We start from the raw sequence: 24,737 nt of genomic DNA, 5'->3' as shown, positions 1-24,737 counted from the left end.
TTCTCTTTATGTATGTTGGGTTGGGGCAGCCCTTGTGCAACCCATTAATATTATTTGGCCTTTCAAAAAAAAAAGTTGCAGAAAGGCGGAGGAGAATAAACAACATTCAGCACTCTGAAGGCTCCAATTCAAAACGATACCGAGAAACATGAAATGTAATGGCACCTCTCCCGACAATGATAATTGGTGTTGGATTTACCTAAGAAACGGGTAGAGGAAGCTAGAAACGAAGATCAAAGATGATCCGAATGAGGATATGCACCCTCTACCTATTACCTAGAGATTATATAAGACCTGCAGTAGACCCTATATTGTGACACCGAAAGCTCTATGGATGAACTAATGCCTCGTGAAGAGAATGTGGAATGATATATGATCGATCGAGAATATGGAATGATATATTAGAAGGAGTGCTATTATATATGTGTGGAAGAAAAAAGATTTGAGAGGTTGGTAAATCCGCAAAGCATGTCGTGTGATGAAGAACATATTATGATCAATATATGTTAAAAAAAAATGGAGTTTGGCCATTGAGTTTAACTTTGTTTGGTACAAATAGGGGGTTTAGGTGTGGGGTATAATATAAAATTAAGACTATTTGACAAGTAGGATTGAGAAATCGGCAATTGGCAACGGAAAATAAAATCCGTCACAAAAACATTGGACTAAAACTGTTCATATATAATCGGTATGTTTGTTACGGTGTAAATCGGATGGCAAATTCCTAGGTATTTTGAATTTTTCTTATGATACTCGTATTAACTAATTCAATAGATTATTATCATGTTATTCAATGTAAATATTACATCTTCACATTTTACTTTACTTGTTAATTAAGTTTATCCCATGAAATTTATTTTTAATAAAAATGGAAGAGTGGTACAAATGAATGATAATGATGAGATGTGTTAAAATGATCATGGCTGATGGATGAACAAAGTTCAAAAAACATAATTCGCAAATCTTACGTCTCTGAGAATGGAACGTTGCGTTACTACGATAGAACAAAATCAAAATTTTAACCGATATTTTTTTTTTTGTAAACAAATAATGTATATAAAAAAAAAGAAATACTATGTGTACTTCAAACACTACAACAAAACTGGTGTTTAGCGGCGGACTTTCTGCGGGTTACGCGAAAACCGCCGCAAAATGTAAAATAGAGGCGCTTTTTCAGGCGGTTAACGCAGCCGCCGCAGTTTACTTACAATTTGCGGCGGTTATTTTCAATTAGTGGCGGTTTTTCACGCATTTGCGGCAGTTATTTCAGAGGCGGTTCGACCAGGCGCCGCAGAATAATTAAACCGGAAAACCCTAAATTAAACCCACTTCACCTCTTCTTCATTTCATATCGCGATTTTCACGATTTCACCTTCACCTCTCAAGCGATTTTCAGAAGTTGAACCCACCACACCTTCACCTCTCAGATCACGATTCTTCACCACACCTTCACTCCTCTCGCATCGATGGCGATTTTCAGAAGCAAAGTTCCAGATTGAAGCTCAATCACTGATTGAAGGTAAGCACTTCGTTTGTTTTGGGATTTTAGGTTTTAGGTTTCAGGTTTCTGATTTGGATCTGTTTGTTTTGGTTAGGAATAAGGGATTTTAGGTTTCAGATTCACATTCTCATCAAAACTGGTGTTCGTGCTCTCGGTTCTCACTCAGATTTTCATCTTGGGTTTAAGTTTCTTCTCCTTGTAGCTTTGATTGAAGGTAAGCACCTAGTTCTTGGTTTCAATTTCTTCTCAGATGTGCAATTTCTTTGTAAATAAACCTCTGCTTTCACTTCACTCAGTGAATGTGGTTTCGTAACATACTATACCGCACACACTTGGCACAAAGACCATTGCAAGGAAGAGGCATGAGCTGGTAAAATCACTAATTTGATATTTTTTTATTTCATTTCTCCTATACTGTTTCTCTCCTCTGAATGTTCTCGGCCTATGTCATTGATATTCCTGGTTGAAATCAGTTAGTTTTCTGCTATGCAAGCTGGCATATGCGGATTCACAGATTGCAGTTTCTTTTGCTTTTGTATGGTTTTTTCTTGTGGTGTATTTGGCCCAGGTAGGTGTCGTTATTTGTGTATTTTTAATGCTAATTTGTTCTTCATCAAGCTTGTTTTTCCTGTGGTTGCTGGTACCTGGTTGTGCTGAAATTTATGTGCTTCAAAATTGTTTTGAAGATGTTGCTGCTGCTGTTAGGATTAGAACTTTTATTTTCTCCTATTTCCTTATTCTAGAGTTGTTGCTGTTTTTAACTGGTGGTTGTGCTGATAATTTTTTTAGGAAATTGAAATCGGCCGATCGTATAGTAGAGCGAAATGTACTCCATTTCACACAAGAAAAGTGATGGCTCTTTTGTAAATGAAGAAGCAAAACAAAAGAGAGTGAGTATAGTTACAAGTTTCTATTTCCTTTGAAAATTTTATAACTATCAAATATGCTTTGTATGTTTGATGGCATGCACATGTTTAATTTTTTGTGTAGGATTTATTGGAGAAGGAACTTGAAAAGAATTGTTCTGAAGAGGCTGCCTATGTTAAAGTTTTTGGGAAAGATCGCTCAGGATACGTGAGAGGCATGGGCTTTGGTGTTTGTCCATCTCAAGTGTTGGAATCTGCTAGCAGCTCTAGTAGCTCGCAATTTGCTGGCATCACATTGGCTGAATGGAATGCCATGAAATCAGAATTGCAGGAGAGCAATGCGAAATTTCAAGCTTTAGAGGAACGAATGAATTCTTTCATGCAACAGTTTGGAGGTCAAGGGCCACCTAACCAGGTATTGAAGCTTTAGATTTCAAGTGTGTTCATCTTGTTTTAATGTTTCCCTTGCTCTTCACTGTTTTCTATTTCTATTTCTCTTTCACTCTTATTTTTGTGACTGGACACTGGAAAGGTTGATCAATTTATGGTGATAATGCTAATGTGACCTTACTTCTATTTTGTAGAGTTAAGTACAAGTCCAATTTATAAGTAAAAATTTCCAAGATTGTTGTATGTGATGTTTACTTCAGATTGATTCAGACTATAAATTGAACTTGTACTAAGAAAGAGTTGAAGTGATTGAGTATTGTTTATTTGAACTAGTAGTAATCTTTTTCTTTTCTTGGTTTTTACAAGTCAATTTGCCATGACTGAACCCTCCAAGGACATCCTACTTCTATTTTGTTATATTTAGTATTTTGCATTAATCCCCTATCCACACTTATTATGTGATAAACACTTATTTTGTAAGTTGTACTTGATCATATTATACTTACTTCTATTTTGTAAGTTACTTTTTATGAATCCTTTAAATACATTTGGGTGGATGAAAGTGCTAGTACATTTGGCATATTTCCAAGGTGTTTGGAATTGGTTGATTTCTTTGCTACTGTTTATAAATATTATAAGCTTCATTTTATTTAAAGAGATCATTTTATAAAGATTATAAGTTTCATTTTATTTAGTGATTAAATATATAATTTGAATTTTAAAAAAAATTGAAAAACTATTTTAAAACTCCCTGTAGCAAAAAAAACTCACTGTAGAACTTTGCGGCGGTTAGAAACCGCCGCAAAACAGAGGCGGAATGAATTACAGGTTTTGCGGCGCTTTTAACCGCCGCTATATACTGCGGCAGTTATTCCAACACTTGGATATAAGCGCCGCAGAACGGCCCCCGACGCTCGTAACTGCGGCGCTCGAGGAAACGTTCCATTATACAATCTGCGGCGGTTTTAACCGCCGCAAAATGCTTCCAAAAGCGCCGCAAAATGGCTTTTTTTTTGTAGTGAAACCATGTACAAGAGGTAGTCAAAAGAAAAAACAGCACAAAGAAGCAGTGCTTAAACAGGGACTGATGCAGTATAAGCACACACTCCCACCACCTAAAGCCTTAACAAAAACAGAAGAAAGTAACTACTCAAAATAGAAGACTCAAGTCCCATAATCAAATTCCACACAGGTCCACAAAGTAGCATAAACCGCATCATAATGCCGTGAGAAACACGTGTAGCAGAGCTCCACCAACAAGATAAAGAAACCGAGCACACTCCAAGCAGAACAGAATCAGACAACATCCTATTTCTAAAATCAGAGGTACTCAATACAGCTCCTTGGATTTGTGCTCCAGTCACTCCAAGACACACAAAACTTCTTGTTTTTTTTGCTCTTAACCAGTTCCATGATCTCACCTGAGCTAACTCCCAAACTCTAGCTACATCTTTCTCTCCTTCTTGAAAAATAACTTTGTTCCTACATTTCCAAATGGACCATAGGACTGCCACCCAAACAGTTTGAGCCCCCCTTCGTTGTCCGCTGTCCTCATGTCTCCACCATGTTGGAGAAAACGGAGAAAACGCTCTTGGCAGCAGCCTTGAGGAAGAACCAGTGCAGACATTAAGCCACCTATGACATAAGTTCCAAACCTTTGTAGAAAACGAGCAAGAGAATAGAAGGTGCTCCGATCCACTGACTCTTCCGCTTCATCACACAAACACAAGCTAGGGAATTTGCATTTGCTAGGATCCCCCTCCTGTGTAAGTTCAATTTCGATTGGATTCTACCCCACAAAGCCCTCCAAACGAATACAAGGACATTTGAGGGTGCAAAACACTCCCACAATTGCTTGAATACCTCACTCAGCTCTTCCATATCAAAGCCTTGTTGTAATTCAAAAGCTGATTTTACTGTGTAAGTTCCTCCACTATCCGCTGCCCAAGACCATGTATCTTTCCTTCCCTTCAGTTAATTTAGCTGGCTGCAATACAGCAATCAGGTCTGCCACTTTCGCCATCTTTACGAGCAAGGAGAGGTCTCCTCCACACAAAACTCCATCCCCAAGAACCTTGGGTCCAGCTGCCCATAATGCCAATCAAAGCATTCACACAGTTTTTGCTGTCCCAACCAGTGAGCTAGCCAAAACAATGTTCCATTCCCTTTGCCCAGCTCCTTTTTCAGGCCAAGGTTGAACCAACACTCCCCTCCTCCACCAAAACAAGTACGAATTAGGTCCTTCCACCAAGTCGAGCAATTCCCTTTCTCCATCACTTGATCCGGTTGAAGTGAACAATTATACTTCGCCCTAACCACTCGACTCCAAATGCTATCACAATTGGCAAGGAGTCTCCACCGCCATTTCCCGAGTAGGGCTTTGTTAAAAGAATCCCAATCCCTTAGGCCCAAACCCCCTAACTCCTTGGGCTTATATACCAATTCCCACTTGATCTGAGCTACCTTGTGAGCACCTGTTAACCGATATATTTGACAAAAAAAAAACCGATATATATATGAGTTGTTATTATTAAACCAACTCATTTTGGGTTCCACACCTTAATCTGACTTAAGGTACCACAACAAACACCAAATTGGAAACATTGGAGAGAGATACAAGAGAGGAAAATTAAAGAAAATTAAAGACTTGAGTTACTTGGTTTGGTGAAAGAGAGACATAGGAGATGATGATAAAAGTGGTGTAAGTTTAGCCCTCTTCTAAACAAGTAAAATCATTCAACTAAGTATTTTTTATTTAATAAATAGGTTAGAAAGATGTAACTTCAAATTTATACTTTTAAATATTTTAATACAGTTCTAAAGTTGCAGGTTATTAACTTACTTACCTAAAATCATACACCCTCCGGTCACTATTATAAACAAAAATTAGTTTTTAAGATTCATTGAATAAATTATGTATGTGGTCATTATAATTTATAATGACTACACCACATATATCATTTATTCAATGAATCTAAAAAGTTGATTTTTGCTTATAATTGTGATCGGAGGGTGTACACTGTTATGCTCAATCCAAACCATTCATCTTAATTAAATCCGATGGTCCTAATAATCTACTACTTCTTAATCTTTCACTATTGTAGCTAAATAACAGCCAATTACACATTGACACGTGTCCTGCTTTTACTTACTTATGTTTTTTATTTTTTTTTCAACTCAACAAAGGAAGAACGACGTCGTTTTTCCATCTGCACTGTTCATCACCTTCTCCCGTCAAACCTAGCTTTCTAATCGCGTGTGTTCTCTCCCTCTCTACCTACTCCGCCGTACCATTCATCTCCTTCTGATTTCGAGTTTTCTCTCTCACAGCCTTCCCTTCATCCACATCAATCTCAAACCCTAGGTGTGCTTCCGTGTTAGCCTTCCTCTCTCAACCTACTTCTCACCAATCCATCAATAGAGTCTCTTCCGATTGATCTGATGAGGAATTGCTTTCGGCCGCCGCTTGATGTGTATTTGAAGCCAACTTTGCCGTCGATTATGGTAGAACCAATCTTGGATCGACACCTTAAATGGCACACTATTCATTCGTCATCCTTCCTCATGAGAAACCCAACTACTATGGTTGAATGCATCAGCAAAGGTTGAATACTCTATCAAATGGTCAGTTTCAATCCCAATCCTAATTCATTTTATTCATTTTTTTTTGATATATTTCGTACAACTTCAATGTGTTAAAAGAGATTTCTCTGTCAGTATAGTGAGATCTGATGTGGTCAGTTCACTTTCAAATTTTGGCTATAAGTACCCCATGTTGTGAACTCCCATTCTCACCATTCTCATATCCCAATATTTCCGCTTGAAACCCTCCTCTTCTATTTTATCTCACTCACTGATCTGATTGAATCGTGCTTTTATTTATTCTGTATCTGCACACATGAATTCTATTTGAAGCTTATACATAAACAAGATACAAAGTTAATAGCTCTGAATTGATTTCTCTGTTAAAGTATCTGATTGTTGTTGTTTATATGATTTTTGGTAGATATTATTGGATTGATTACAGAATACAAGATATTTGGTGGTTGTTAAGGGATTGAAGCCTTACGACATGAAGTTATATTTTCAATTAGGCCCCTGAAAACTTTGATTTCTATTCTAACAAGTTTTCTAGCTCTTCACAGGTGGGGAGATCTTTTTTTATGTTTTAATGGCGGTTGAGGCATAGAGGCATAGTCAGTGTCTATAACCAAGTCGCGTTTGGCTTGCCTGACCAGGTTATGAGGGAATGTGCATGTCAGGTGAAACTTGTGGATCTTTCTATGTGAGGAGTGGTAAGTCATTATGAGAGCTTAAGATCTTATATATTTTTCAGTGTCTACATAATTGCACTTCACTGATATTTGTTTTCTTATGTCTGCAAAGCTAAAAGGGTTTGTCCCACAAGCTTGGTTGTGCTAGATGCAGTTTCAAAAATCTTCTTCAGGTGTGTTTCTCCCTTCATTTTAGCTTCCTTAATTTGATTCTACATTTTTCCTTTCTTTATCCATTCATGCATTTCTAACTATTTTTCTTTCTTTCTTTCTTTCTTCTTCAATGATTTTTGCTTCTCTCATATTCGCAGAAGGTTGTCTCATTGAGGTGCGTTTTCCCTTTCTATATTTGTTTCTCTCTTTCTCCATATGTTCCTGAATTTCTCCCTTTCTCCATCTATTCTAAAATGTTACTTTTGTTATTTTTATGAGATAAAGGATTGTCTAGACTTGATTACATGTTGTGAAAATTATGATGAAGTCTTTTTTTTAATCTTAATGAAAGAATGAAAACTATGAGAAGGGGACACAGGGATCAAAGTCTAATTTTGATAAACACCCTCAACCACTAAAACTTCTTTTTTCTTTCCATTGGCTGGATTTTTTTATTTGTTTTCATTTCAAATTCATTGAGGCTATGAAATCAGTTATTTGATAGCTTTGGTGACATGTATGACTTATACGAATGGGGAATTAAGCTGCCTACAGATATACTGAATAAAATTAATCCTTTACCAGTGTTAAAGGAAGTCTTCAGAACTGATGGTGAACAATTCCTCAAGTTTCCACCTGCTAAAGTGATTCAAGGTACTCTACCTTTGTCAAAACAGCCACTTGCAAGCAAAAATGTAATAACTTTTTTACATTTAGCAGCTTGAAAGAATGGATATTTTGACAATGGTTATTTCTTTTTATATGTTGAACAGTGACTAAGTCAGATTGGAATACTGATGAAGAATTTGCAAGAGAGATCATTGCTGGTGTAAATCCTGGTTTAGATCACATCCTTCAAGTAAGCTCAACATTTCATTGTATACTACTATATTAGTTTCGATTTGGTATCAGCAACATGGATCCACTTAATGTCCTAATGGTGAACAATTGGTTAAATTCCTCATAATTTTTTAAAATTAATTCCAGGAGTTTCCTCCAAAAAGTAAGCTAGACAGTGAAGTCTATGGGGATCGTACAAGAACAATAACCAAAGAACAAATAGAGCTTAACTTAGATGGGCTCACTGCAGATCAGGTAAAGATAAATTTTTGTTTCCCATGATAAAATATTACGTTTTTTTTTATGGTAAACTATGTTATTGTTTTGTTGCCATAGTCGCTCAAGTAATGTCGATATTATTCTAACCAAGTTAAATTTTGTTCGACAGACTATCCAGAACAAGAAATTGTTCCTGCTAGATCACCATTTCAGCTATTCGGAAGATAGGACCTTTACTAAAGGTGAGGTGGTTCTGCTGCTTCATTTGTTCTAGGATGTTTTTCATGTGACTAGTTTCAATTTAAATCAAAGAAAGGAAATACATTTGAAGCTGAATTTTTTCCCCAAAATGCTCATGGTCCCCCCCTCCCCCCCCCCCCCGCAAGATAGGACCTTTACTAAAGGTGAGGTGGTTCTGCTGCTTCATTTGTTCTAGGATGTTTTTCATGTGACTGGTTTCAATTTAAATCAAAGAAAGGAAATACATTTGAAGCTGAATTTTTTCCCCAAAATGCTCATGGTCCCCCCCCCCCCCGCAAAATGCTTATTCTTTTCATGACACTAACCAAGAAAGCTGCTAATTCATTCCTTTTTGTCTCTTTTATATTATTATTGTTTTGTGTTTGGATTGAACTTTGAACCATAGAATAATCTTTTGGCTTTTGTGTGGTAGATATTAGTGTCTATATACGATATCTGCAGAAAAATACATTTTTTATCACTTATGCTTGGGAAGGAACCCACATTTATATAGTGAAATTATGGTACTTTGATCGGGTAATGATGATCCACTTTGTATGTGAGATATTTTAAAGCAATATATGAAAACATTTTTTTGTTGGTTAGCATTTTCAATTGAGTTTTTTCACAGTTTGGTTTAGCTACCATAGTGAGATGAATGTAGGTTTGGAGTTAAGAATGACAAGTGCAGTGCTTGCTACAAAATTAAAAAAAAAGTGAGAATGTGGGCAAAGTTGCACATATTTGCCTTTGTGCACATTTACCTCAATACAAGTTAGTCTTTTATCTTTACTGTGCTTTACTGCAGGTCCTCTCTTAGAATCTTGAACCTTTGTATTGAGTCAGTCTTGAAGAACTATAGAAGTAGCTTATAAAGTGGTGGTTCTCTCCTAAAGTTGGTTTGCTCTGGACTTTGGAACCTTTCTATTGAAGTGAGTCTTGAAGATCTATTGATCTAGCTAACATATTGGTGTATTCATTCATTCTTTAACTATTTAGTCCTTTCCTAATTGCTAAATTTTATGTTTAACATATTGTGGTACAATTTTCAAATGAAATATAAAGCGATTCTTGATTGATTTACTGTGTCTCTTGAAGTTGATTGCTTTAGTAATCAACTTTGCTTATTTTATAAGTATGCAGGGTGCAAGTACTTTTAAAGTTTGACTCTTTATTCTCAAGAACTATTGATAATACAATTTGGTTTTAGAGTAGTGTAATCTAATTTATTTGTCATTTGCTACCTTGATGTTCATTTAAACTTTTACCATGTGGTGTTCATTTGGTTATTCCATTCACTTAATGGTTTACACCCGTTTCAATCCGTATTGTTAGTGTTGTATTGGTTTTGGCAGGATATTGGAAATAGTTGGTATGATTATTGAGCTGTGGGTTTGCTTAATATACCAAATTGTGTTTTGGTTTTTTCTACCTATGTTCAATTTAATTTCTAATTGTGTATTGAAAATGTGTTATTAAAATCAAACATTTTACCTAAACTGTATTTTTTTTCATAATCCCATAAAAAAGTATAAAAAATGGTAAATGTATTTGCAATAGAAAAGAAAAATGTTTTTTTTTTTATTTAAGCTATAATATATTTATAGTTCTTTCAAATGCATCCACAAAATAATTTTTTTTATCAGTTTATTTTATTAGAGCTAAAGATGAGAAAATCTATCTATACTATACTATACTATACTATACTATACTATACTATACTATACTATACTATACTATACTATATATAAAGGAAGAGTTCTTGCAGCCTTGAGGGCAATTTAGTAAATCAACAAATCATTGCGCATGAATTGAAATTTCTAGATGGGTAATCCCTTCAGTAAATCATAACATAATTAGTTAGAGATGAAATCTTGACCTTTTGTTTCCCTTCAGCATTTTGATGTTGCACGTTTTTGTTTTTCCGTAACGGTTCTACTTCCGCCTCTTCTAAAGACGTCGCTCGCTTCCTCCCCCCCGACTTCCGTTTTTGTTTTTCCTTTTATAGCTTTCGTTTCGTTGCAGCATGTCTTTCGCTGTTTCATACCTTTCATTTGGTTTTGATCGTTGTTTTAATTCTGGCGCTGTGCATACTCCAATTCGTTGTTTTCATTGTGTTGGGTGTGTCGCGACCCCATGGTCGTCGAGCTTCGAGGAGTCACACATGGAGGAGCAGGTCTTTCAGATGCACTCGAAGTTCTTCCTTTCTCTCTTTTTGATTCACTCGCAGGTACCAACACCGTAGAGGAGATGAAGTATCGCTTACCCTTCACGCAATTTTCTCTTCTTCTTTTGTTCACCGAATTTTCCTTTACCTGCAGAAACGATTTCCTTTATATGAATTGAAGAATTTAAATTTTGTTTTTTTTTAATTCTTATTCGGGGAAATGATTACGGGTTCATGATTTCAGTGTTTTCTTAAATTGAATGATAGAGTGAATATAAGGGTAATTGTTTTTTTTTTGCCAGATTATGATATTGCAGGTTAGAGAATTGTTTTGAAAAGGAGGGTCCATGTTATCCCGGGTGAAATCTTAACATTCACATAATGTGTTTTAAGTGAAAATTAAATCTCAATTTTGTGGTTGTGTGTGTTGGGATTGCAGGCGCTCTTTGATCTGAGTGGAACACTCAATGATGAAGCTGAGACCTAGAAGGCAAGGTATGGGTGCACTCCTAATTTTAGTAATAAGGCACTCTTTTCCCCAGAAGGAAAGGTACTACTAGCAGATTATGTAATCCTAGCCTACGATTACCTATTGATTCACCTTATAAACATTAAGAGTTTTCTTTGGCTGGGTTTACTACGATTACAGATTGATTCACTCTATAAATCTCCTAAGATTACATCTAGACTATACCACTTTGATTGAACCTGTTTTATCTAGGACTGGATTTTCATAGGATTATTTTGTGTTTCAGTTCTTCTCTATAGGGTTTGGAAATCTAATCAATTTTGGTTCAAGCTCATGCTTTGACAGGTAATTTTCCCATCTTTCCTCCTACCATTTCAATTTGTTACTGCCATTGATATATAAATACGTTAGCTGTGTTACTACTTCTTTTTGTCCAATCTGATAGGGTTTGTAGCTTCTCTTCTGCTTTGAGTAATGCATGCTTCCCATTTGAAACACAAATGTAATACTTGATTTTGCTGGCAAGCCTTTACTAATTAGAAAGAGTCCTAGAAGGTTATTTCTATTTTTTCAGGTTAGTCCTGTATATATATTTATGATTGGCTCCAAAAGGTATGTGAAATAGAAACTCAATCACACAGTAACTAAGGTGATATTGAAATGAGATTCCAAACAAAAATTCTTACCACTTCATAGTATACCTTTATTGTATTGATATTTAACCATTGCGGCATCTATTTTGATTTCTAAATTTAACCACTTATTCATTGGCCTTCACTGACTTTGACCCCTCACTTTTCAGTGCGTCTTGGATCGTGTCTCCTGAAGCAATCCCTGCTACGTGAATATCTTGGCTGGGATTGCTTCAGGAGACACGATCCAAGACGCATTGACAAGTTTCACATTGTTTTGAGTGTGCTGGAGCCTGATGACGACCCAGCAGCAGTTCCCCTGAATAAGATACCCTTTTGGGTGCAAGTTCAGAATCTGCCCATGGGCCATCGTTCAGAAGTGGTAGCACGGGCTATGGGGTCAGCTATAGGTGAATATCTTGGTTGGGACTCCCATGACAGGAGCAGATTGGGGGGTTCCCTTCGTGTGAGGGTGAATGTGGATGTCTCTAGGCCGTTGCTTCGGAGCAAGGTCTTGGCTAGGGGTGCTAAGGCCCCGTTGCGAGTGGTTTTCAAATATGAAAGGTTGTCTGCATACTGTTTCAGGTGTGGCGTCCTCACCCACCAGATTCGCGAATGTCCGTTTCCAGCTCCAGAGATCGTTGGTAGGGTGCAGCCACCTTTACCGTTTGGGCCTTGGCTGCGTGCAGACTCGTCTAGGAATGGCTCTTCTTATGGCGGAAGGAACCATGGCCATGATAATTCCTCTGATTTGCGTGCGGGGTCTTCACACAAAGACCGGTCCCCGCGTCCTTCTCCGTCGGTGGCTTCCCATGGTGGGGGTGGTGCGCCGGAGGATGTACCAAGAAATGAACCCGCGGTTGTATTGGCGACGGTGGATGCTCCTGATCATGGGGAGGAATCTGGTGCGGGATCGGTATCCATGCCTTTGTCTAAGAAGCGCAAGCAAGATGAGGCTTTGGGGGTTCTTGATGATGGCAATACTACTGTGAGAGAACATGATGTTTTACCAAGGTCAGGTGCGGTCTTAGGGGAGGCTGGGTTGGACTCTCTACCCCCTAGGAAGATTCTTTTCGATGCAATATCGGCGGACGCTGCGGGACAGCGTCGCCGGAAGCAATGAAACTATTATCGTGGAACTGCCGTGGGCTTGGGAACCCAGAGGCAGTACGGGCTCTGAAACAGCTCATCCACTCAGAAGGTCCCGATGTGGTTTTTCTTATGGAGACTCGGAAGACGGTTGCGGAATGGCAACGTGTTCGTGGTTATTATGGTTTTCCTAATCAGTATGCAGTGGATTGTAGAGGTCCAACAAGAGGTGGAGGTTTATGTTTACTTTGGAGAGAGGAGGTTGATGTTTCTATTTTATCCTCTTCTCCAAATATTATTAATTTTCATGTTCCTATGGATGATGGAACTACGCAAGGGCAAATTTCAGCAGTGTATGGCTATCCTGATTTACCAAGGAAACATTTGACGTGGGCTTTGCTTGATTCTTTGAAACCTGCGGAGGGTGTTCCTTGGCTTTGTTGTGGAGATTTTAATGACGTGTTGTCACCGGCAGATAAGGTGGGGGGCGCCCCGGTTGATGTGGGGCGGCTTCAAGAAGTTCATGCTTCTTTGGTTCGTTGCTCATTGGTGGAGGTGGGCTTCTCAGGGCCCCCGTTTACATGGTCGAACAAGAGGACAGAACCAGATGTTATTCAAGAAAGGATTGATTTTGCTCTTGTCAACAAAGCTTGAAGGGAGACGTGGTGCCAGACTAGGGTGGTTCATCTTCCCCGCCACCAGTCGGACCATAATCCTATCCTTGTTTTTTGGACAGCTAGTCCCGGGTTGGATGTTAGGCGTCAGCGACGTCCTTTCCGTTTTGAGCAGCTTTGGCTCGAGGATTTTGAGGATTGTGAGGAGACTGTGACTTCTGCTTGGGCTCAGGGGTATGGCTCTTGGATGGAGAGAGTTGGATTCCTTGGTGAGAACCTCCGTGAGTGGGGGAAGGCGAAATATGGTCATTTTATGCGTGATATTAAAAGTTTGAAGAACAAATTGCAGGCTTTGCAGAGCATGAACCAGTCTGAGGAAGTGCTTGCTGACATTTTTAATACTGAGAGGGAACTTGATGGTTTATTGCATATGGAGGAAATTTGGTGGAGTCAACGATCCCGTGCATCGTGGTTAAAGCATGGTGATCGGAACACTCAGTTTTTTCACCGGAAGGCCTCACAGCGCCAATCCAGAAATTCTATTGTGAAGATTAAGAATGATTCTGGTGCATGGGTCAAAGACTTGGTGGGGATTGAGCAGGTGCTTAAAGGGTATTTCGTGGACTTATTTACTAGCTCTCGGCCCACTAGGGTTCAGGAGGCGACTGATTTGGTGCGAGGTCGGTTAACAGACAATCACAGGCTGTTCCTCTCTGATCCTTTTACAGCTGAGGAGGTTATTACTGCACTGCGCCAGATGCACCCTACAAAGGCTCCAGGTAGTGATGGTTTTCCAGCTTTATTTTACCAGAAGTTTTGGCATGTTGTTGGAGATGATGTTCTCCATTTGGTACTTGGGATTCTGAATGAGGGTGTCTCCCCTGAGTTTATTAATCAGACTCTGATTGTCTTAATCCCAAAGGTTAAGGAACCGATGTATGCGAGTCAGTTTCGCCCGATAAGTCTTTGTAATGTGGTTTTTAAGTTGGTTACGAAGACCATTGCTAATAGAATGAAAGTTGTGTTGCCTGATATTGTGGACGACACCCAGAGTGCCTTTGTCCCTGATCGCCTAATCACTGATAATGCTTTGGTGGCCTACGAATGTTTCCATTATATGAAGAAGAAGGCCACAGGGCGTCAGGGGACTATGGCTCTCAAGCTTGATATGTCAAAGGCTTATGACAGAGTGGAGTGGGATTTTTTAGAGCAGACACTTGAGAAGATGGGGTTCCCGGATCATTGGGTTACCCTTATCATGGGATGTGTTCGTACGGTTTCTTTTTCTGTCATGCTAAATGGCAGGCCTACTTCGTCATTTAGACCGCAGCGGGGGCTCCGCCAGGGTGATCCTTTGTCTCCTTATCTGTTTATCCTGTGTGGGGAGGTCTTCTCAGCTATGTTGTCCCAGGCATGTTCTGATTCAAGGCTCCATGGTTTGAGGGTGGCCCCAGGGGCGCCCATCATATCTCATTTGTTCTTCGCTGATGATAGTATTATCTTCTCTCATGCCTCCGCGGAGGAGGCTGCCACTATTTTGTCCATTCTTGCTTTTTATGAGGATTCTTCGGGTCAGAAGATCAACTTGGATAAATCTCAGCTTTCCTTTAGCCGTAATGTGCCTACTACCAGATCTATTGAGCTTTCAAGGCTGTTGAATGTGAAGTCAGTGGAGAGCTTTGATAAGTACTTGGGTCTACCGACGATTATGGGGAGGTCTAAAACACAGATTTTTGCTTTTGTAAAAGAACGAGTTTGGAAGAAGCTGAAGGGTTGGAAAGAGCGTGCTCTCTCGCGTGCAGGCAGGGAGGTGCTTGTGAAGTCCGTTGCTCAAGCAATCCCTACTTATGTGATGAGTTGTTTTGCTCTACCTGGGTCTTTATGTGATGAGATCGAGAGGATGATAAATCGGTTTTACTGGGGAGGAAATGTGGAACGGAGGGGAATGAACTGGGCTCGTTGGGATCGGCTTGCTCAACCTAAGGATTCTGGTGGCCTTGGGTTTCGTTCCTTTAAGTCTTTTAATACAGCTCTTTTGGCTAAGCAATGGTGGAGGCTTATGAGAAAGGATGGTTCTTTGTTGGCAAGGGTTTACCAAGCATGCTATCATAAGAGGTCGGCCTTGTCTGCAGCTAGGTTGGGTTCGAGGCCAAGCTACACATGGTCCAGCATTTTTAACGCGAAATGGGTGATTGAGAAGGGTGGTTTTTGGAGGGTGGGTTCTGGCCGAAGCATCCATATTTGGAACGATTCCTGGCTTCCTTCTAGGGCCGGTTATCGGATGTTTTCAGGTTCCCAGCACCAGAACCGGGTACAGGTTGTGGCCGACTTGATTGATGAGCAACGTCGAGTGTGGAATGCTCCTTTAGTGAAGTCTATTTTCTCTGCTCATGAGGCAGCTTTGGTACTTAGTATTCCTCTGTCTAGCTCGACAAGGGATGATGCTTTTGTTTGGGGAGGTACAGATGATGGGAGATACACAACCAAGTCAGCTTATGAGTTGATCATGCAGCATACTGCAGAGTCTTCCCCTTCCTCTTCAGGCTTTGATATCCCTCCTGGGTTTTGGGACCTGTTGTGGGCTTCCAAGGCAATTCCGAGGTGTAAGGAAATGGTGTGGAGGGCGTGCACCGGGGCACTTCCATCGCGGATTGCTTTGCTCCGTCGAGGGGTGCCTATCGATGCCGCTTGTCCTTTTTGTGCTACACAAGTTGAGACGACAGCGCATGTTCTAATGGGTTGTCCAGAGGTTCGTTGCATTTGGTTTGGCTCACCATTATCGGTGATGCCCCCTCTTGATGTTTCTGGGTCGGGTTCCCTCATTGCATGGCTCTATCAGTTCTTTAAGCTGAAGGATGAAGCACTCACGGAGCATGTTATCACTTTGTTGTGGGCTATTTGGGCTAGGAGGAACAGGTGGGTTTTTGAGCAAGTGAAGTTTTCTGCCGAGCAGACTTGGCGATTGGCTTCGTCTGTGCGGGTTGTGAACACTAGTGGGGCTGGTAGGGCGGGGCGTAGAGCTGGAGCAGTGCCTATGGTGGGATGGAAGCCTCCGTCGGTTGGCACGGTGAAGATCAATACAGATGTGGCTCTTCTTGGGTCGGGTACTTGCGGAATGGGGATGGTGGCCAGGGATTCCCGGGGCCGTGTGCTGGCTACTGCTGCTGCAAGGGAGTTCCATTGTCTAGGCATTGCTGTTGCTGAAGGACTTGCAGTTCGCTGGGCAATTCGTTTGGCCTTGGATTTGGGTTACCAGGCAGTGGTGCTTGAAACGGATAACTTGGCAGTTGTCAGAGCTTGGACCACTTTTGCTTCTAATTTCTCATATTTAGCTTCTGTTATGTCGGATTGTGTTACTTTGTCTTCTAGTTTTTCATCTTTTAGTTTGGGTCATGTTAGTCGCGGTGCCAATAAGGCCGCGGATTTTATGGCAAAGTATGCTTTGTCTGGTCAATGTTTTGTCTGGATAGATGATGCTCCTCCGGGTTTGGAGAGTATCCTGTCCAGGGATGTTGCTATTTCTGAAGTTTAATAATATCATTGTCCTCTTTTCAAAAAAATTAGAAAATGAAGGTTTCGCTGTTACAAAAATGAATGGTCATTAGTTATTATGCATTAAGAAGCAATAAGTGTGTTTAAGGGACATACTTATTTGTTATGTAACCAGTAAGCATTAGCTTTGTCTATTTAGTATTTTTAATTGAGATGTTAGTGTATTGGTTATGAATTACTCTTCTAATATGGAGTACCTTCTCACCCGTATGTGTAGGATGTATGAATGAAGTGAAAAAAAGCTTTAGAGCATAGAGTTCCTGATGTCACTGTCATAGTGAATCCTAAAAAGGTATTCTCTGTGTTAATGTATTGTCTGATAATTAATATTCATATCCGCCCAAAATATCAAATGTAATATTTGAGGCATAATTTTGCATTTTCGGCGAGAATAGGCCTTTAGAATATTTTTAAAATTTTAAGGAGAGGTTCTTTGAAATCCACCAAGAAGGATGCGAGAAGTTCATGAGCCTCTTGATAAATACTATGATCTTATCCTATAATTTGTCAAGATTGAACAATTGGAGGTTATCATGTTAAAATACCAATTATCAAATAGTTTTCCATTTTTACAAGAAAGCAATCTCTGAGTGTAGTTTGGAGAACAAATTCAAAGAAATTCATACTTGTCTGGAGTTATGATAGAGACATGGCACGATGCATAAACTGAAAAGCGATTGGTCTATAGCATGGCTTTTCTTAGTGCTGTTGTAGTTCTTTAGCCAGCACTATTTTGATATGCTAAGATTGGTGTTATTTGACAAGGACTGGTGCTAATCAAATTTTAATTTCTTAGTGAAGACCTTGCACAAGGACTGGTGCCATCATCTTCTACTGGAACTAATATTCTAATGCGAGTTCCAAATGAGCCCGGAAGGAGATACTGTGAAGCATACATAAGGGGAACAAGAACATGTTTTGATGCTATCTTTCCATTTCTGTGCAAATCTATTTTACTCACTTTCTATGTATGACTTGGGCTGTTAAAATTGGTGTTCTCCTCGCTTTTTCTTAATACGATTTTATAGCTTTTACTTTCACTCCCGTTTTGACTGAGGGATGTTGTGGATGAGTATATTGATTTTGCGTATTTTGATCTTTAATAAACTGATATTGCATGTTTTGGATTTTGATGTGTGAAAGACTTTCCATTTAACTATTTACTTTAAGTGATGAGGATTCTTTTTATTGGCAGAAAATATACAAAATAAAATATTCAAGTTTGTTATTGATTGTTGGGGGATGTCACAGTGGTGTTGAGCTCGCAGCAGAGAAGGTCAGTTTTTGCACTATAGCATCCATATGTTAGGAATTGCAGTCTATTAAGTGATTCTTATAGTCTATATATGTGCAGAGTGGGCATGGTCTCAATGCTTAATGAGGTTGGGTTGGTGGATAATCAGTGATGCTCATGAAAGACCAGGAACCTTGGAGAAGGTTTCACCTATTATTCTCCTCGAAGAAGCTCTATCAACACCTCCTAAATTTCTCACTACCAGCTCCCTCATCTACTTCCTACTTCCCTTTTCTCAGCTTTATGTCTCATGTGCATCATCTCTCCATTAAGGTGACTATCTTTTTCTCTGAGTTCTCTCAAGTTTCTTTTTGCTAACTCTGTATTCTTGGCTTCTTCAAATTTTGAGTTTTCTCCCTGTATTTCAAATACAACTGAAATCATGCAGCTGCGAAGTTCATCTTTGTAAATTCTATTGACTGAATTTCCCCATCTCTAGGCTTTTACTTCAGAAGTTTGGCTTTCAAAACTGTGTTAATGTTCATAGGGTCCACCTGGAAAAGTTTTTTTTCCTTAAGATTTGGCACGAAGAAACGTTTCTTCTCAAGATTTTCCACCGATAAAAAAAGCTTCTTCCACAATATAAGTCATTGCAGTGAAATGTATAGTCATTATAGGTTTAGAATTTCAGGTTGTATTTGAAAATTATTTGAATGGACTATTTAATCCTCTTTTTTCCTAATCCTTGCTAGATCTACTAAAAAGTATGGACATTCAGATTCATCTTTGACAAATTTATCTCCTTATATTCTCACCTGCTGCAGACTCCCTCTCTAATTGAGTTTTGGCCTTCAAACAAGGCCATTCTCTTGCACGAGGGAGGGATTCGGATAAAGGGTCTATTGACATTGTGGCAATCCCTTCCATAAGGATGCACCTCCATTATCTTTTTCTTTTCAATTCAAATATTTCTGGCTTAAGGTGTTGCAACTTTTAATTAAGAATTTTTTTTTGTACCCTTTTAACCTTGCTTGAAGAATAGTATTTTGTTTGTTCTTCCTTGCAGGTTGAATATCGGTAACTGCTGGGAAGTCAATGATGAAGTTCAAGATTGGGTGCACAGTGGAAAGAAACCATGTTTGATGAAAGCAAGCTAGGAATAGAGCCTTATGCAATTCAGGTGTAAGTTCTGAAGACCTTGAGAGCAATTGAAGGTCATACAAAAGCACCATCAAGTGTACAAATTATTTTGTGACTCAGTCAGTCAAGGGCCATTTATTCTAGGTAAGCTCATCTTTTCTATGTGAAATGCAAGTACATACTCCAGAATAAGTTATATGAATATTTATGTTAAAAACCTCTCCTTGGCTAATATTGTTTACCATTATTGATCAAATTCTCTTTGTAGGTAGCATATTTCGTTGAAGAAGTAGAAGAGGTGAGGACATTTGTTCCACAGTCTTTTCCGGAAAAGCGGAAGAGGGAAGAGGAATGTGCATTAGTGAAAAAGTAAGGAGCTTGAAACTGCTAAGAAGAAAATAGTCGAGAGTGGTACACTGATCTACGGTAGAGCTAAGCAGTATGCCAAGGAGTGCAATGAGCAGGAAAATGAATTGATTTGATTGAAATGTGAGGAAACGTTGAAAGGTCGATTTTATGTTGATTCTAATGCTAAGACAAGGAGGATCTTGCAGCTATCGAGATTGAGACAATTTTTTATGGTGTTTTTCTTTAAGTTTACAAATCAACAATGAAAGTGTTGCTTAGTTGAGCCCAAATATGAAGAGTGCAAGTATGGAAAGTAGAACCAGTAGAGAAGATATGGAAAGTTGAACAAGTAGAGAACTCTGATTGTTCTCTGTTATTACTTACATATTTATATTTTTCTACACCTAAAATAAATTCCATTTTTTAATTCATAAATTATCTTTTAATAAACAAAACAAAAATAACACAGATTCTTAACGAATATGTGTGATTAAAAAATTAATATCCTTCGTGCATCGCACAGGTCACAAAGGAATGGTTATGACCAACAATCGAGCATTTAGGAAAACAAGTACAAAAGATAAAAATAAAATAGCAACTCTAAAAAACAAAAAACAATAATTCAGTAAGAAAACGTACGAATTTATGATTTCATATATGTAAAATAAATTTAGTTCTTTTAATCTATAAAATATCTTCCCTTTTCGATGAAGCAAAAAAAAAATATCTTTAAAAAACACACAAATTTAAAAAAAAAACCCTAAAAACAAAAATGAATATCCCCGTGCATCGCACGGGTAAAAGTACTAGTATGTTATATAAGAGATATTTCTGTACATGTTGAGAGAGGTTGATTGTCAACACTATATATATATATATATATATATATATATATATATATATAATATTTTAGAAAAATAATAAGAGATATTCCTATTTGTTTAGTGAATTTAGAAAAATCTTAAATATGTGGATAATAAATTGTTCCCTAAATTTATGGTTCAAAACTGTGAACAAGTTCCTTGAAGACAAAGGCCATGTGGCCAAACTGCGAAGCGTTGGTCAATAAATTTGTGTAAAAATATTTTCTTTTAGTTTCAAATATCCCTCTCACAGTCTAATATGTTATTACATTTCAGCCAACTTTTCATCTTTTACAATAAAAGATTGCGCCAAAGTGCAAGTCGACGGGGTCAAATACAATTAACATTCGAAACTCATCTAATTCATATATATATAAAGAAAGATAAAACACACTTTTAAAAAAAAAAGATAAAACATAAGATAATAACGACATATAAGTGATTAATAGTGAAATTTTATTTCAAATACTCAATAATTATGATTAACAGTGGAGTTCATAAAAAAATTATCCGTGCATCGCACGGACAAACGGGGATAATACTAGTATATCTTAATCTAATAAACACGTGATCCTAAATCCCTAAAACTTCGAGGGATCACTCTTAATGAATTATTAAACGTGCCACCACCTAACAACCACTATTTCCAGCAACAATTGCATCACCTCGTGTCTTCATGATCACCAAGAGTCCAAGACACATTCTGGCACCACAAATCGATTGTTATCCATGTGTTATGATGTTATCTCGTGGTTTATTAAATGAATGAGATCTATTAAGTACAATCTCCTCTTTTTTAATACATAAGTACAATCTCCTCTATTTGTTCATTTAGAATTTCTGAAAAGATTAATTGATAGTTTTTCATATAATGTCCTTATAAAAATAATAAATGAGAAGAAATAAAAATACGCTGCAACATAAACTAGGAAAACAATATATTTGAAAAAGTTAACAAAATAATTGTATTTCCTAATATGTGACTCTTTTTGAACACTTAATTTAAAATGGAGGAAGTACTCCTGTGAGATCTATCAAATACATCTTCTATTTCAAAATAATTGTCTAAAAGGAAAATTAAGAAACACAAATATTAAGAAATACATTTAATATTATTAACTTTTAAAAACATATCATTTATTTTTTATTTTACCCTTTAAAATGTATTTTTTTCTTCTCATTTATTCTTCTCATAAGGACTACTTATCATATAGAAAAAAATTAATTAATACTCACTTGAAATTCTAAGTTAACAACTACTCCCTCCTTATACAAAAAAAAAAACTACTCCCTCCGTTCCACATAAATTATTATTTAAGGTTATGACACAAAGAGTAAGATGACAATTATTGATAATATAATGTTATTAAAGTCCCCTTAATATTTAATTTTATTAGTATCATGTGCATTATACTTAAATAGAGAAAAAAATGTAGTGGACACAAACATTTTAGAATTGACTTTCCTATTAACCAACAAACATTTTAAAATATTAAAAAAACACAAAACAATAATCTTTTTAGAATGGAACGAGTATTTTGAAACAAATTGTTTTCTATGAGTGGACAATTATTTCACAACAGTAGTAGTATTTATGAAGAAAAAAATAACTGCAATTTTACTTACATTCGATCTTAATTCTTTGAACACACGTGGCCGATATCAGCAACAAAAAATCTGAATATAAATTAGAAAGGCATGGAAACAAGTTTAACACAGTGAAGTGTAGAAATCAAACTAGAACGAGCTAGAGGGAAAGAAAGGCGAAATCTGAAACGTGAAAGTAAAGATACCTGCGGGTAAGCATTCAATTCTTCCCTTTCAGCTTCTTTTTTGGTGTTAGATTCACTTTCAATTATTGCTTCCCACTCTTTTATAGTGTCACTCTGATCTCAAACACAATAGACAGAATGGAGAATTCAACAGAGAAGAACGTGACAATATCTTTAAACATTCCACAAGTTCGTGACAGTAATGAGTCTCCTAGGGTGGTCAGCAATGCTAAGCCCTTTGGAGAAGAAGAGAAGCATAAAGAAATTCCAGAGAATAATGGGCATATGATCTGTCTTCCCATCAACAGCACTGGAGAGACGCAAGCGAATTTGGCTCAAGTAATTGCCCATTATGTTGGGACCCTAAATAAAAAACAATTGCGCTTTTTAGGTAAGCATTTGATATTATCACTTTATCTAATGATTCATGCAAAAATCAAGAGTTAGAAAGAAAAATAAAAAAGATAAATAATGAATGTCATAAATGATGAAAGAGATAGAAAAAAATTAAGATGTTAACAAGTGTCTAACTGTTTAGACATTAAAATTTCATTTTTTATAATCGCACTATATATATATATACAGTTGCAAGACCTTGGCTAATGATCATATTTACTAAAGCAGGTTATTCCACTAATCAAGAATTTGACTATGACGCATTAGCACCATTATTGCATTTTCACATAAACAATGCTGGCGACCCATTTATAGGGAGTAGTTATAGTCTAAATTCAGTGGAATTTGAAGTACCCGTGCTTGATTGGTTTGCCAATCTGTGGGAGATAGAGAAAGAGGAGTATTGGGGATACGTCACAACTGGTGGAACAGAGGGAAACCTTTATGGGATATTATCTGGGTAAGTTTTGTGAACTTCATTTTCAGAGGCTTATGGTGTATTACAAAACTTTCATCCTAACTATAACCTTGATTTGTGTTTATTGTACACAGGAGGGAACAATTCCCAAATGGAATTTTGTACACATCACAGGACTCGCATTATTCAATATTCAAGACTGTAAAAATGTATAGAATGCAATGCATAAAAGTTGGCACTTTGATCTCTGGTGAAATCAATTATGTTGATCTAAAAGCTTTACTTCTTGCTCATAAGAACAGGCCAGCCATCATCAATCTAAATATAGGTATCTCATCTTTCATAATTGGCTCATGTGCACACCATTAACAAGCTTAAGCACACACACCCACATTATAACTACAAAATAGAGTATAGACTCATGACTAAACTTAAATCATTCATTAATTGTTTTGTGTACTTCAACTATATAGGAACTACTATGAAAGGAGCAATTGATGACATTGATCATGTAATACAAACACTTGAGGAAAGTGGCTTCTCTCGCGATCAATTCTATATTCATTGTGATGGAGCTTTATCCGGAATAATGTTGCCATTTCTTAAACAAGTTAGTGAAAGTTATTAACCACAATTTTAAGTTTAACAAAAGTATTGCTTTGATGATGGTTCAAAAGCAAAGAACAATGAAATGTACCAAATTTTTTGAAGAATGATGATGATGAAAATGCTACAAATAGATACCAATGGCAAATATCTGACTTTTTTTACTACATACACGTCTCTTTGCTCAAGAAAACTTATTTTAATATATTGTCTGCATGTTTGCGTAGGCTCCAAAGGTTACCTTCAAGAAGCCCATTGGAAGTATATCCACTTCTGGCCATAAGTTTTTAGGATGCCCAATTCCTTGTGGTGTTGTCATAACACGCCTAGAACATGTCAATGCTCTTTGTAGAGATGTTGAATACATTAAATCAAGGGATGTCACAATCACGGGTAGCCGTTGTGGGCTTACCCCTATTTTCCTCTGGTATGCACTCCAAGAAAAAGGTTTAATAGGACTTAAGAAAGAAGCACAAAAGTGCATCACAAATGCAAACCACTTACTCGATAAACTACATGAAAATGGAATTGGTGCAATGCAAAACAAGTTCAGTAATACCGTTGTATTTGAAAGGCCTCTAAATGACGACTTTGTGCAAAGGTGGAGTTTGTCTTGTGAAGGAAATATTGCACATGTGGTTGTGATGCAGCATGTCACTATTGAAATGCTAGACTCCTTTGTTAGTGAACTTGTTAAAAAACGATCTATTTGGTTTCAAGGTGGACTGATAAAGCCTCCATGCATCTCAAATGCCATTGGTAGAGAAAATTGTGCCTGTGCATTGCATAAATCGTTGTAAAAGAGGGAGGAATGCATTTGATGATAAAAATGTAATCCATGATATTATAATTGATAAAATTGATGTACTCATCAATCATTAGAAACTTTTATTTTATGAAGAATCATAAATAAAATGGTTTTAACCATAAGTTGCACTCGTATATTTTGCTCGT

General features: G+C 37.6%; 1 protein-coding gene and 3 long non-coding RNA genes across 7 annotated transcripts; 3 read left to right on the top strand and 1 right to left on the bottom strand.

Moving 5' to 3' along the window:
- The first annotated feature begins 7,955 nt into the window (after nt 1–7,955).
- Nucleotides 7,956–8,506, top strand: LOC130716640 (uncharacterized). Its single transcript, XR_009012108.1, has 3 exons — nt 7,956–8,043; nt 8,172–8,279; nt 8,413–8,506. It is a non-coding gene; the product is annotated as an uncharacterized LOC130716640 (long non-coding RNA).
- A 9,191-nt stretch (nt 8,507–17,697) lies between these two features.
- Nucleotides 17,698–20,067, top strand: LOC130716821 (uncharacterized). Its single transcript, XR_009012203.1, has 4 exons — nt 17,698–18,282; nt 18,361–18,573; nt 19,307–19,524; nt 19,649–20,067. It is a non-coding gene; the product is annotated as an uncharacterized LOC130716821 (long non-coding RNA).
- A 1,012-nt stretch (nt 20,068–21,079) lies between these two features.
- LOC130721537 (uncharacterized) lies at nt 21,080–22,518 on the bottom strand. The gene is made up of 3 exons (XR_009013494.1): nt 22,385–22,518; nt 22,218–22,268; nt 21,080–21,294 (listed from the first exon to the last, which is right to left on the bottom strand). It is a non-coding gene; the product is annotated as an uncharacterized LOC130721537 (long non-coding RNA).
- On the top strand, nt 22,297–24,713 carry LOC130721536 (serine decarboxylase 1-like). Of its 4 annotated transcripts, none has more exons than XM_057572337.1 (6): nt 22,297–22,390; nt 22,497–22,754; nt 22,985–23,219; nt 23,312–23,505; nt 23,651–23,787; nt 24,011–24,713. In XM_057572337.1, the coding sequence occupies exons 2-6, from the start codon at nt 22,502–22,504 to the stop codon at nt 24,581–24,583; spliced, it is 1,392 nt and encodes a 463-aa protein (XP_057428320.1). In that variant the 5' UTR covers nt 22,297–22,390; nt 22,497–22,501; the 3' UTR covers nt 24,584–24,713. The 4 variants fall into 4 exon arrangements, with proteins under 4 accessions (XP_057428320.1, XP_057428319.1, XP_057428321.1 ...); XM_057572336.1 differs by having other exon boundaries at nt 22,300–22,390; nt 22,471–22,754; XM_057572338.1 differs by having other exon boundaries at nt 22,316–22,390; nt 22,501–22,754.
- The last annotated feature ends 24 nt before the right edge of the window (nt 24,714–24,737 follow it).

The sequence above is a fragment of the Lotus japonicus genome, chromosome 5 (assembly GCF_012489685.1).
Source record: "Lotus japonicus ecotype B-129 chromosome 5, LjGifu_v1.2".
Classification (NCBI taxonomy): domain Eukaryota; kingdom Viridiplantae; phylum Streptophyta; class Magnoliopsida; order Fabales; family Fabaceae; genus Lotus; species Lotus japonicus.
This window is presented reverse-complemented; position numbering and strand designations above follow the sequence as displayed.